We start from the raw sequence: 13,864 nt of genomic DNA on the forward strand, positions 1-13,864 counted from the left end.
AGAAATTAATATTGCCACTCCTGCTCTTTTTTGATTGTTGTTTGCTTGACATATATTTTTTCTATACTTTGAGTTTTAGTTTGTGTCTTTAAGGTGTGTCTCTTGCAGGAAGCATATAGATGGATTATGGGTTTGTTTGTTTGTTTTTTTTTTATCTATTCTACCACTCTTTCTTTATTGATGCATTTAGTCCATTTACATTCAGCATAATTATAGATAGGTATGAGGTTTTTTTTTTATGAGTATAGTGCTGTCATTTTGATGTCTTTTGTTGTTTTGATGCCTTTGTTCCACTTAATTTTCTGTGCTGGGTCCTTTTTTTTATTGTATTTTCTTTTCTTCTTTTTCACTGTTGATTTTGTATTTGCTAAGTCTTTATGTTTTTCTTCGTTTTTATTTTAATGTGTAGGATTGTTAGTTTTCTTTGTGGTTACCTTAATATTTATCCCTATTTTTCTAAGTTTAAACAATCTTTTATTTCTTTATATCACCATGACTTTATCTCCATATGAAAGATCTATGACTACCTCTTAATGCTGTCATCTTTTACATAATGACATCTCTCTTTCCCTGTTTTTAGTGTTTTATTTTTGATTTATTTTTGTGACTTCCCTATCCAGGTTGATATCTGGTTGCTCTCTTCTGTGTTCTAGTCTTGGGTCGTTACCTGATGTTATTGATTTTTTAACTGGAGGACTCCCTTTAGTATTTCTTGTAATTTTGGTTTGGTTTTTGCAAATTCCCTATACTTCTGTTTATCTGGAAATGTCCTAATTTCTCCATTATATTCAAGGGACAGTTTTGCTGGATATATAATTCTTGGCTGGCAGTTTTTTTCCATCCTGTTGCCTTCTTGCCTGCATTGTTTCTGCTGAGTAGTCCATGCTTAGTCTTACTGACTTTCCTTTGTAGATGACTTTTCATTTATCCCTAGCCGCTCTTAAAATTCTCTCTTCATCTTTGGTTTTGGCAAGTTTGATTATGATATGTCATGGTGACTTTCTTTGAAATCTACCTTTTGTGGGTTTAGATGAGCACCTTGGATAGATACTTTCTTGTCTTTCATGATATCAGGAAAATTTTCTACTAACAAATCTTCAAGAGTTCTCTCTGTATTTTCTTTTATCCCTCCCATTTTGGTACCCTGTCGCTCGTAGATTATTCCTCTTTAGTGTTTCTTCATTTTTTTAAATTCTTTTATCCGATTTTTCCTCAAATAAGCTGGTGTCAAGTGCTTTCTCTTCAATTTCACTAATCCTGACTTCCATTGCCTCAATTCTGCTCCTATGACTTTCTATTGAGTTGTCTAATTTTGAAATTTTATTGTTGATCTTCTGGATTTCTGTTTGTTGTCTCTCTGTGGATTCTTGCAGGCTGTCATTATGCTCTTCTCTAATCTTTTTAAGTTGCTCTGTTGCTTTGTCTTTGTGCTCCTTGGCTTGTTCTATGTTTTGGCTGATCTCTTAAAGTGTTCTATGTATTAATCTTTTGTATTCTACCTCTGGTAATTCCTAGAAATTCTCTTCCTCTGGAAGATTTCCTTAATCTTTGTTTTGGGAGCTTGCTGAAGCCATCATAGTCTGCCTCTTTATGTGATTTGTTATTGACTGTTGTCTCTGAGCCATCAATAAGTTATTATATTTATTTATTTTATGTTTTCTTACTGTATCCTAGCTTCTTAATTTGTTCTGTTTTCTTAGGTCCAAATAGGCTGTTCATGTGATCTAGTTTGATTATTGCTGTCTTTGAGGCTCTAATGTCCTATCACTGGGTGATTAGATCTATTCCTAGATACGTGAGCCCATGATTACATTTACTTTTCTTTTATGGATTCAGCTCAGTAGTCCAGGTAGTTGGTCACTAAGTGTGTGGATGGGCAGGGGTGATTGATGTAGGCACAGGTATCTGGCTGTAGTAGGAGGTCACATTCTGAGCAAGGCAGGGGCCTGACAGCTGCCCCTGAGTATCTGGGAGGAAAGTGTGTCCCTGTTACCTAGAGCATGTAGGTGCATGAGTTTTACAGCTGTTCTATGGGCACCCAGTGCTGTTGGGTGTAAAGACTGGGAGACACCACTTATTCTTGGATCCCTGTTGTGGGTAGCTAGGTAGCATGGGTGGAGCCAGCAGTCCTCAGGCCCCTGATGTGGGTAGTTGAGGACCCTGCTTAACAGGCAAAGCAGTGTCAAATGTCGTAAACCTGCCATTCTGCTATATAGCTGATACAGTTTAAGTTAGTCTTCAGGTATATACCCTGTTGTAATATGCTAATGAGGGCTTAAGTTGTTGAAGTGGGTGCAAACGGGTCTATGTAGGGGTGAAAGGCATTCAAAGTCCGTGGACCTTTTATGCATGTGCCTAGGCAAATGAGTTGTGCCTGCCCTGATTTGCTGGCCTAGGGGAGCTGGCAGATTATTTTTTCCTGTTTGTTAATGTGTTCCCTCTCCAAGGCCGGGAGAATGGCTCAGGGTGCTTGACAGGTCCTCCTTTCAGCCCAGGGGACATGGCAATCTCTGAAGCTGGCCTGGGACCTGGTGCAGAGCAGGGAGGGGATAGGTAAATGGGAGAGAGATTTTTCCCAAAGGGTTGTTTTTTTGATCCTCACGGTAGGTTTAACATATGTACTTATCTTTTGCTGATTGTGTGCTGCTTTTCACTGGCTCTGGAGAGGCTCAAGTAGACTCTATGTCGCTCAGTCTCTCCCAATGTGGAAAATGAGTCTTGAACACCACTGCTTGCCTCACCATGCATGCCAGCCAATCCCGACCTGCAGGGTGCTGGTTTCCGCTGGGTCAGGTCTGGCAACTCCTCGCTGCTTGTGAAGCGTCTCTCCCTCCCCCTGCTGCTCAGTCCAATTCCTCAACTTTGCCTTTGATGTTTAGGGCTCCTAGATTATTATATATAATCTATTCACTTGTTTTTCGGGTCTTTGTTGTAAAAGGGACCATAGGCAGCATCTGACTACTCTGCTACCTTGGTCCTGCCACTCCAGAAATTGAAGATTTTTATCAACTTCTGCAGTCTGAATTTGATGGAACATGCAATCAGGATGCATTGATAATTACTGATGATTGGAATGCAAAAGTTGGAAACAAAGAAGAAGGATTGGTAGTTGGAAAATATGACCCTGGTGATAGAAACGATGCCGAAGAGGGCATGATAGAATTTTGCAAGACCAACAACTTCTTCATTGCAAATAGGTTTTTTCAACAACATAGATAATGACTATACTTGTGGACCTCACCAGATGGAATATGCAGAAATCAGATTGACTACATCTGTGAAAAGAGACGATGGAAAAGCTCAATATTATCAGTTAGAACAAGGATAGGGGCCAACTGGAGAACAGACCATCATTTGCTTATATGCAAGTTCAAGTTGAAATTAAAGAAAACTAGAACAAATCTACCAGATCCAAAGTACAACCTTGAGTATATTCCACCTGAATTTAGAGTCCATCTCTAGAATAGATTTGACACGTTTTGAACACTAATGACCAGAAGACCAGATGAGTTGTGGAATGATATCAAGGACATCATACATAAAAAAAGGAAAGAAAGAAGAGAACAACATGGATGTCAGAAGAGACTCTGAAACTTGCTCTTGAACATCTAGTAAGTAGCTAAAGTGAAAGGAAGAAATGAAGTAAAAGAACTGAACAAAATATTTCAAAGGGCGGCTCGAGACGATGAAGTAAAGTATTATAATTACATGTGAACCTGGAGATAGAAAACCAAAAAGGAAGAACATGCTCGGCATTTCTCAAGAACTGAAGATAAAAATTGCAAGTCTCGAGTTGCAATATTGAAGGATTCTATGGAGAAAAATATTAAATGATGCAGGAAGCATCAAAAGAAGATTGAAGAAACCCACAGAGTCACTGTACAAAAAGGAATTGATCGATGTTCAACAATTTCAGGAGGTAGCATATGATCAGGAACCAATAGTACTGAAGGAAGAGGTCCAAGCTGCACTGAAAGCATTGGCGAAAAACAAGGCTCCAGGAATTCACCAAATACTAATTGAGATGTTTCAACAAACGAATGCAGTGCTGGAAGTACTCACTTTTCTATGCCAGGAAATATGGAAGACAGCTACCTGGCCAACTGACTGGAAGAGATTCATATTTGTGCCTGTTCCCAAGAAGGTGATCCAACAGAATGTGGAAATTATGAACAGTATTTTTTTTTATCATTAATATCTCATGCAAGTAAAATTTTGCTGAAGATCATTCAAAAGCGGTTGTAGCATTACATCCATAGGAAAATGCCAGTAATTCAAGCCGGAATCAGAGGAGGCTGTGGAGCCAGGTATATCATTGCTGATGTCAGGTGGATTCTAGCTGAAAGCAGAGAATATCAGCAAGTTGTGTACCTGTGTTTTATTGACTATGGAAAGGCACTCGATTGTGTGGATCATAACAGATTATGGATAACATTCTGAAGAATGGGAATTCAAGAACACTTAAATGTGCTTATGTGGAACCTGTTCATGGTTCAAGAGGCAGTTTTTCAAACAGAACAAGGGATACTTCATTGTTTAAAGTCAGGCAAGGTGTGTGTCAGGGTTGTATCCTCTCACCATACTTATTCAATATGTTGCTGACCAAATAATCCAAGAAGCTGGCCTGTATGAAGAAGAATGAGACATTAGGATTGGAGGAAGACTCACAACTTAATTGCAGATGATACAACTTTACTTGCTGAAAATGAAGAGGACTTGAAGCACTTACTGATGAAATTCAAAGACCACAGCCCTTCGGTGTGGATTATGCCTCCACATAACTAAAACAAAAATCCTCACAACTGGACCAATAAGCAACATTATGATAAACGGAGAAAAGGTTGAAGTTGTCAAGGATTTCATTTTACTTGGATCCACAATCAACACCCACGGAAGCAGCAGTCAACAAATCCAGTGACACATTGCATTGGGCAAATCTGTGAAAGACCTCTTTAAATTGTTAAAAAGTAAAGAATTCACCTTGAAGACTAAAGTGTCCTTAGCCCAAGACATGGTGTTTTCAATTGCCTCATATGCATGTGAAAATGGACAATGAATAAGGAAGATGGAAGAATTGACACCTTTGAATTGTGGCATTGGCGAAAAATATGTAATGTACCATGTATCTTCTAAAGAACAAACAAATCTTTCTCGGAAGAAATACAACCAGAATGCTCCTTAGAAGCAAGGGTGGTGAGATTACGTCTCACATACCTTGGACAGTCCCTGGAGAAGGACATCATGCTTGGTAAAGTAGAGGGTCAGTGAAAAAGAGGAAGTCCCTCAATGAGATGGATTGACACCGTGGCTGGAAAAACAGGCTGAAGCGTAACAGTGATTGTAAGATGGCGCAGGATTGGGCAGTGTTTTGTTCTGTTGTATCTGGGGTCACTATATGTTGGAACTGACTTGACAGCACCTACAACAACATAGTAATTTTCAAATTTAAAATTTCAAGTTTAAAATTCCATGCTTATCCTTTTAGTTCTCTATTTATCACATCCTTTTCAGTATATTAACCATTGCCATCAAGTTGACTCCAACTCATTCTGATCTTACGGGGTTTCTGATGCTGTAAATCTCTGGGGAAGCAGACTGCCACATCTTTCTCCCACAGAGCTGCTGGTGGTTTCGAATCGCCGACCTCTGGGTTAGCAGCTAGTTGCTTTAACCACTGTACCACTGGGGCTCCTTACAAATTTCTCCCAGTATATCAGATAGATATCTTCCATTTGAAAGGGAAACATAGAAGAGGTGGTGGTAGTCTAAAATACTTTAAATATTGTTTTTTAAACAACAAATTACTATCAAGTGCTTTTCAAAATTTAGAAACTTATTATCATTTGAAAATGTATTATGCTTATTGTTTTCTATATACCTTTTTTTTTAAGGTCCCCAAGAGGTTTGTCTCGTTCTCCTTGGGCCGTGAAAAAGATTAATTCTAGATATAATGATCATTACCAAAGTATGTATCAAAAGAGACTAACTGATGAAGCTAGGATTTTGAAAAACCTTCATCATCCAAACATTGTAGGTATGTTTAAATTTTATTTGGTAGTAGTATCTGGCATGATAATATTGTTTTTATCAAGAAATGGTTTATATTATCTCTCAACTGTTTTCACTAATAGAAATGAAGAGGATGTGGGTGGGGTAGTATAGAAGTTGGCAGGAATCAATTTAATGAGAAAATTTTAAAATTCAAATTGGTATACAGTAGTTTTAGGTGTATAAGTATGTATTTGGGGCCCTGGTGCTGCAGTGGTTAAGCATTTGGCTGCTATCCAAAAGGTCAGCAGTTCAAATTCATTAGCTGTTCCTTGGAAACTCTATGGGGCAGTTCTACTCTTGATGGGAATAGACATAGTCTTTATGGTGTTGGTACTTTGGACACTTCAGGAATATAAAATGATCTGCATTTAGCTAATTTTCTGGTTTTCATTTTGCATTTTTCATATCGTATTTAGGGAAGCATAGAGTTTTAAAAAATGTTTTTACTTGTGGTATTGTTGGCAAACTTTGAAGGCATTTTAAATTTGATCTAATAACTTAATTTTTTAAGTAACAGTTGTTTCTTTGTCAGTGTTAGTTCAGATATATGTCTTCAATCACTTTAATGTAAAAACCTTAAGTACTATTGTTTTCACTATTTTCGTAGAAAGTGTCCCATTTTCTTTAAGGTTATCGTGCTTTTACTGAAGCCAGTGATGGTAGTCTGTGTCTTGCTATGGAATATGGTGGTGAAAAGTCTCTAAATGACTTAATAGAAGAAAGAAGTAAAGACAGCAATGATCCTTTTCCAGCAGCCATAATTTTAAAAGTTGCTCTGAACATGGCAAGGGGGTTAAAGGTAACTATGCCATTATATTTTAAATAACTTTTGTGGAATGTGAAGAAACAAAATACCTTATATCCTGGATTACAACGTGGAATTTTTTTTTTTTTTCTCCCTAAAGAGGGAGTTAGTTGCCTTATGTTGAAGTCTATAGTTTCTTATAATGTGGGTGCACGATTCTTTATTTTGACCAGCCAAGTATTGTTTGGGGACCTAACATAAGCCTGAAATAACCTCAGACAGGCACTTATAGAGTTTGCCTGTTAGATTTCATTTAAAAGGCTAATAAATTTAACTCAAATTTAGTAATTATTACTGGCTCCTAGGCCCATGCTGATGTAAACAAGTCTCTTAAAGATCTATGAAATGTTAAGTTTTGGCCATGATGAATATACATCCACAGATCAAGTGAAAAATGTTCTTTGTTATGCAAATAAATTATTTTGCCTTTGGATAAAAATTCCCCCCCCTAAAAATATGAAACAATGTATAGAATAAAAATATTCAGTATCCTAACTTAACCAAAAGTAATGATAACTCTATAAAGCTGTTGGATAACTCAAAAGTGGGTCAGATAATGGTGTTGATGATGAAGTTGCATGTCAAGAATTCAGATAAAATAAATTTATGAAACATGAGATTGGAAAAAGGCAGTATTTCTAAATATTTTTTAATACTTTTATAGAAAAGCTATGATTTTAGATGGCTAAACTTTAATAATTTTAATTATTTAATGAATATATTCAATTTATGTTTGGCAAAATTTAAATTAAGCACATTAATTGTTCTTGTATATAAAGGAGGTGTATACCAAGAATTGCCTCTGCATCATTTCTAACCTCAGCTCATAGAGTAGGTGCTCAAATGCGATGAACAAATAAACAATTTTGCAGGACTTTTTTGATTGTGGAAATGCTGGTTATATAGTGGTTAAGTGCTACAGCTGCCAACCAAGAGGTTGACAGCTCAAATCCACCAGGCACTCCCTGGAAACTCTATGGGGCAGTTCTACTCTGTCCTATAGGGTTGCTATGAGTTGGAATTGACTTGATGGCAGTGAAGCTTGGTTTTTGATTGTGGGTGGGTATTTATTTGTCAGTTCCAAGAAAGGGTTAATGTGTGGCTCTTAGATTACATTTCTGTTTCCTCTTCTGCTTATGAACTTCTGTGGCCACACTTCCTCTGTTGTCCCAATTTATCCCAACAATTTGAGGAAGGTATGCCTTATTGTGAAGATTCCAAAATTATTTCTAAAAATTACTAGTCTCAAGTAAAATTGCAGTATATTTTGAAACCAGCAATAGCATCTTTTGATATACAAATATGTGTAATAGGCTTGAAAATAAAAGTTAACTTATCTATAAATAGACATCTATCTCTAGAGAATCTTTTAGATTTCTGGTCAATATAGCAGACTGAGAAAACATGGGACATTCCCTCCTCTGGTTTCAAACAATTCGAAATGATGGACATATATTTAAAATCTGAAGTTTAGAAACGAAGTTCAGGTTGTCATTTTTGTTTTAACATCATCATGTTTATTAATTTGTATTTCTGCTCGTCTGTGTTAAATTTTTCACTGTTTAGTATCTGCATCAAGAAAAGAAACTGCTTCATGGGGACATAAAGTCTTCAAATGTTGTAATTAAAGGTGATTTTGAAACTATTAAAATCTGTGATGTAGGTGTCTCCCTACCATTGGATGAAAATATGACTGGTGAGTAGTAGCCTAATTTTTAAAGTTTTGTTTTTATAAAATTTGTAAATCTTATTTTTTGGGGGTAGGTAATAAATTCACATGATTCAAAAATCAGAAACTTTTTAAAAGTGTGTAATGAAGTCTCCCTTTCCTGTCTCTCTTCCACTCAGCCTCCAGTCCCCTACCCTACCAAACACACAGTATAAATTATTGATTTCTTATTAATGCATATTTTAATTGGAGATAACTTTGGGAAGTATTTCTAAACTAGGTTAATGGATTTGAAAAGAAAACTACACAGTCATAAGCATTTGACAAAATCCAACACCCATTCATGATGAAAACTCTCAGTTAACTAGGAATAGAGGGGAACTTAGCCTCAGAAAGGGTATCTACAAAAAACTGACAGCTAATACCCTACTTACATAGGGAATAAAGTAAGGATGCTTGCTCTTGCTACTGTTATTTAACATTGTCTTATTTATTTATTTATAGTCCTAGCCACTAAAATAAAGAAAGAAAAAGAAATAAAAGGCATTAAGATTGGAAAGGAAATGAAACTGTCCCTATTTGCAGTTGATAGGCTGTTTAGGTAGAAATTCCAAGGGATCTAGGAAACAAATATTAGGACTAATAAGTGAAATTAGCTATATTATTTCTATAGACTGTATTTTTACGCAGATAATGTACACCTTCTACATTTGTTTGCCAACCGCTCTTTTCCCCTCCACCTAGCTATTTTCAGAAGTGCTGCTATGTTGTTTACATGTTGTAAAAAAAAAAATTAGCAAAGCACATTTAAGACCTCACGGGGCGGGGGGTGGTTAGTAAACAAATAAAGAAGGTCTACGTTATTGGTGTAAAAATACTATACTAGCAGCAAATAATTGGAAACTGTCATTTAAAAAAATTCCATTTTCAAGTGCCAAAAACACATAAAATACTTAAGGATAAATCTAACAAAAGAAGCCTAAGACCTCTACGATGAACAATACAACACAACACTGAGAGAATTAAATATGGTCTAAGTAAATGGAGAGAGACATCATGATCCTGGATTGGAGGACTCAGTACTGTTAAGATGTTAATTCTTTCCAAATTGATCTGGAGATTCAGTGCATTTCCAGTCAAAATTCCAGCTGCCTTCATTGAAATTGACGAGTTGACTCTAAAACTTAAATGGAAATGGGAGTGGACCTTTGTCATTCCTGGGCTGAAGCTTTAAGTACTGATATGTGATTCTACCCTTTCCGTTTTCCTTGACTCGGAAATTATGGAAGCATAAATATGGTGTCTCTCAGCCTAATGACATGACACAGTTCAAAAGGAACTGGGGCACAGAAATTAAGTGCTCTTTTCAAGGTCACACAGCTTGCAAATGTCTTTGAGTCCAGGGAGTATCGCTTCAGAGTCCGTACTCTTAACATCCACGCTCTATTTATATTCCTATCACTTTTCTGGAAACCCTGGTGGCATAGTGGTTAAGTGCTATGGCTGCTAACCAGAAGGTCAGCAATTCAAATCATGTTACCCTACATGCTTGCTAACTAACCACCTTTTTGTATATTTACCAGCCAGATAGGAAGAAAGTAATCTTTATCAGTGAGGTTGAGTGCATTTTCAAGTTTATTGCCTGCGTTTATTAGTCTGTTCAAATTGTCTGCCCATTTTCTTTTGAGTTTGTTTGACTTTCTACCTTATAGTGCCTCCCCTTAAGACTGTTTTAACTGTTACCTATTTTAACTGTTTCAGTGACTGACGCTGAGGCTTGTTATATTGGCACTGAGCCGTGGAAACCCAAGGAAGCTTTGGAAGAGAATGGTATTATTACCGACAAAGCAGACATATTTGCCTTTGGGCTTACTCTGTGGGAAATGATGACTTTATGTATTCCACACGTTAATCTCTCGGATGATGATGATGATGAAGGTATAAATATATATTTTTAAAATCCAGTGTCTTTACTTTGAACTAAAGATTAGCTTATAAAATCATGTTATTTTTCTATTAAGTTAAAATGTAAAGAGCAAGTTGTTTGAATTTAGTGACATAGATTGTAAGATATAGATTATATTAATACTGATGACTATTAGGTACCATCTAGGTTTAATCTCATACAAACGAGATGCGGATAGATTGAGAATAGGGAGCTGCGAGCAAATCCATTAAAGCAAAAAGTTATAAAAAATCTTTTTGCCTCTGGAAAAGATTAGGAAGCTATGAGGAAAGGAGTAGGGGCTGATGACCTATAAATAAAAGACAATAGCTGATCGTCGCTGATGGCAGGACAATTTAAGAGACTGCTCATGATATAACGGAAAGCATATTGGCTGATGAATTCTAGTTTCAGGAGTGTGCTCTTTAGCAGCCACTAAGCTTTTCCGTGACTTAAAGTGATTTTGTTTATTGTTTCAATCTCCAACTCCTTCATGAACAGATAAAACTTTTGATGAAAGTGACTTTGATGATGAAGCATACTATGCAGCTTTGGGAACTAGACCCCCTGTTAATACAGAAGAGCTGGGTGAATCATACCAGAAAATAATTGAACTTTTCTCTGTATGCACTAATGAGGATCCCAAAGATCGTCCTTCTGCAGCACACATCGTTGAAGCTTTGGAAGGGAATATACAGTGATCACCTCATTTTCATGATCACCTCAGCATGAAGTATGGCTCACATATATAACTGTTCTGTTTACTGTATTACATTTATGTAGTTACTATGATAATCCATAATTATTAGACACTTTGGAAGTAGCCTATTTTAGGACCATAGCACCTTGCTAACATTTCAATAACCAATTCTAGTATTACAGTATTTCTTATATACTTATGATGATAAGCATTTGAGATTATAGTGGGCTTTCTATGAAGTTTAAGAAACTAGCTACTCAAATACTTTTGCATCTAGCATTAATTTGGATTAAATGACCACTTTATTAGTGATCTTTCTCAAATATTGCCTATTTTAATGTATCTATGGAAATTAGTACACCATACAATACAGTATATTTTAAAACATTAAACCTTTTGCTGGCCTTTCTTGGCTGGTGTGCTTGTTAAATATGGTCCTTGGAATCTGAAAGAATATGGCACAAGAGAGTAGCTCCCTTGGGTATTTCTAGATCTTTTGTTTTTGAGGAAGAGCTATTTATAGCTTATCCTACACTGTTGGGTCTCCCCTGATCTTTGGTTTTTGCTTTAATTTATTAAATGTTTTTTCTGTACTGACATTCCTTTACTTACTAATTTGTACCCTAAGCATTTCACACTTTTAGTAGGAAAATAATAAAACCCAGATGGGACAATATTATAGAATAAAGGACACTTTAAGTACCAGAAGGTGTTTCTGCATTATTTATTTATTTTTCTATATTTAAATGATTTGTGTTGTCATTAAACTAGTTACATGACTATGAGTTTTCTTTTCCTTTCTGGCCTCATTTTGTTCATCTGTAAGATGCAGTTGATTTGGATCAATAGTTTCTTCAAGCCAGAGCCTCATGGGTATTTTCAAAGCTACTAAATTGTTCTGTAAGTCTAGGTGGTATGCCCAAAATTGGCTGTAGACAGACTTTTAAAAATTATTGTTATGTAGGGGTTCTTAGAAAGATTAGGAGCCACTGCACTCTTAGCTTTAAAAAAAAATTCCAGAATTCACTGGAAGATTCCTTTTAGTATAGGATATATTCATCATTCATATTAGGTTTGCCAAGCTAAAAGCAGTTTCGCCTAGCCCATTCTCTTCCTAGCAGAAATAGCAAGTCCTGTTTGTCAGACAAAGCATGAATTGGAACTTGGTTTTAATACACGAACTGGTACTTTTTTCTTAAGTAATTTGTTTTTATTTACTATAATTGGAATATCTAAATGAAAACAAACTAATCCCCTAGAACAGGGCCAGCCAATTCACAACACTTGTGCATGGCAGTCATTATAAAATGATCCCAGCACGCTGTCACCTGTTGGGGTCCATCCCCTGGAGCAGTCAAGTATGTATATTATTTTTGCAAGGGTTACGTCGTGTCTTCAAGCATGTAGCCCACAGATGGTCAGATGAGTAGAAAAAAACATCATTAAACGACTATAAGAAACTCTTTATTAAACTAAAGATGTGCATGCCGAACATCTGGACTCTAATCTCTATGTTTGTAACTGGCAAAAAAAACTTATATATAAAAATCTCTTAGATAGTGAAACTGGCCTGCCAAGTTTACTCTGACTGAGATAAGGAGCAAGAAAGAAAGTCGTGGACGAAAATCGCCAGGCAGCTTTCTTGGCTGCCGTCTTGCAGGCTGAAAGCCATCCCCCAAGAGAACAAAGAAAAGGAGGGAGACCAAGGCCACAAGAGCTGAGAAGGCCCCACACCCCTTTGGAAAGAGACCAGTTAGCTGGTGTAATAAAAAAAGGACATTGAGAGTGTACAAAATGCCAAGAAAAACTTACAGGTTACTTAGAGCATCATTATGGCATTAGTTATGTCAAGCTCTCAATTGCCCATTTTGGAAAGGAGAAAACATGCTGCAAGGTATTAGGGTTACAATGCCTTTCCCCTTGAGTCTGGATAAATCTTTGAAATCCTCAAGGTACAGCCCCAGGCAATCATTAGTGTTTAGTAAATCATAAGAATACTTTTTATTCTTGGTCTAGAACTTGCTCCTCAAGTCTCAGATGTCACCTTCTATTTGCCTTGTTCTCAGAATAAAAAAGTAATAGCACGTGATTTGTTGAAGACACAAAAGGACTAATCTTTTATTCTGAATTAATTAGTAAATTGAAACAATTTTCTCACCTTCTAGGAAATCTTTTTCTTTACTATCAGTTAAGCGCTCAACTGCTACCAAAAAGTTGGCAGCTCTAATCCACCTAAAGACACCTCAGAAGAAAGGCCTAATTATCCTCTTCTGAAAGGTCACAGCCATTGTAAAGACGCTATAGAGCATAGTTCTACTCTGATATACATGAGGTTGTCATTGATAGGAATCAACTTGACAGCAACTGGGTTTTGGTTTTTTGTATGGCCTCTGTGGGCCTGTTTGTATCTCTATAAAATGGAGAGCTTCAGCAGCTGCTTAAGAAATGTTGAGGATTATTCTTTGATATCTCCTGCTACTTCCTTAATCTTTCTTCTACAACTTGTTGATCAAATGTGAAAAATACACCCTGCCCTACTTCAAGTATTTTTCAAATATTTTCCAAGGTTATTTAACAAAGGGCTTACTCCAAAACCCACATTTTATCATTCCATTCCTGTTTAACTGATAGCAGGACAGTTTTTTTTAGCATCTCTCGTTAGTATGCACTAATGTCAAGCTCAAGCAATACTGA

General features: G+C 36.5%; 1 protein-coding gene across 2 annotated transcripts in view; it reads left to right on the forward strand.

Annotated features, from left to right (window-relative positions):
• The window catches only part of PBK (PDZ binding kinase), a 66,515-nt gene extending 54,686 nt beyond the window's left edge, over positions 1-11,829 (forward strand). For both annotated transcript variants that reach the window (XM_049865708.1, XM_049865707.1), the window contains exons 4-8: positions 5,892-6,034; positions 6,681-6,850; positions 8,423-8,552; positions 10,287-10,463; positions 10,972-11,829. In XM_049865708.1, the coding sequence (XP_049721665.1) occupies positions 5,892-6,034; positions 6,681-6,850; positions 8,423-8,552; positions 10,287-10,463; positions 10,972-11,171 (820 nt within the window). In that variant the 3' untranslated portion in view covers positions 11,172-11,829. The remainder of the gene's footprint in view (positions 1-5,891; positions 6,035-6,680; positions 6,851-8,422; positions 8,553-10,286; positions 10,464-10,971) is intronic.
• Positions 11,830-13,864: the final 2,035 nt, after the last annotated feature.

The sequence above is a fragment of the Elephas maximus genome, chromosome 22, assembly GCF_024166365.1.
Source record: "Elephas maximus indicus isolate mEleMax1 chromosome 22, mEleMax1 primary haplotype, whole genome shotgun sequence".
Classification (NCBI taxonomy): Eukaryota; Metazoa; Chordata; class Mammalia; order Proboscidea; family Elephantidae; genus Elephas; species Elephas maximus.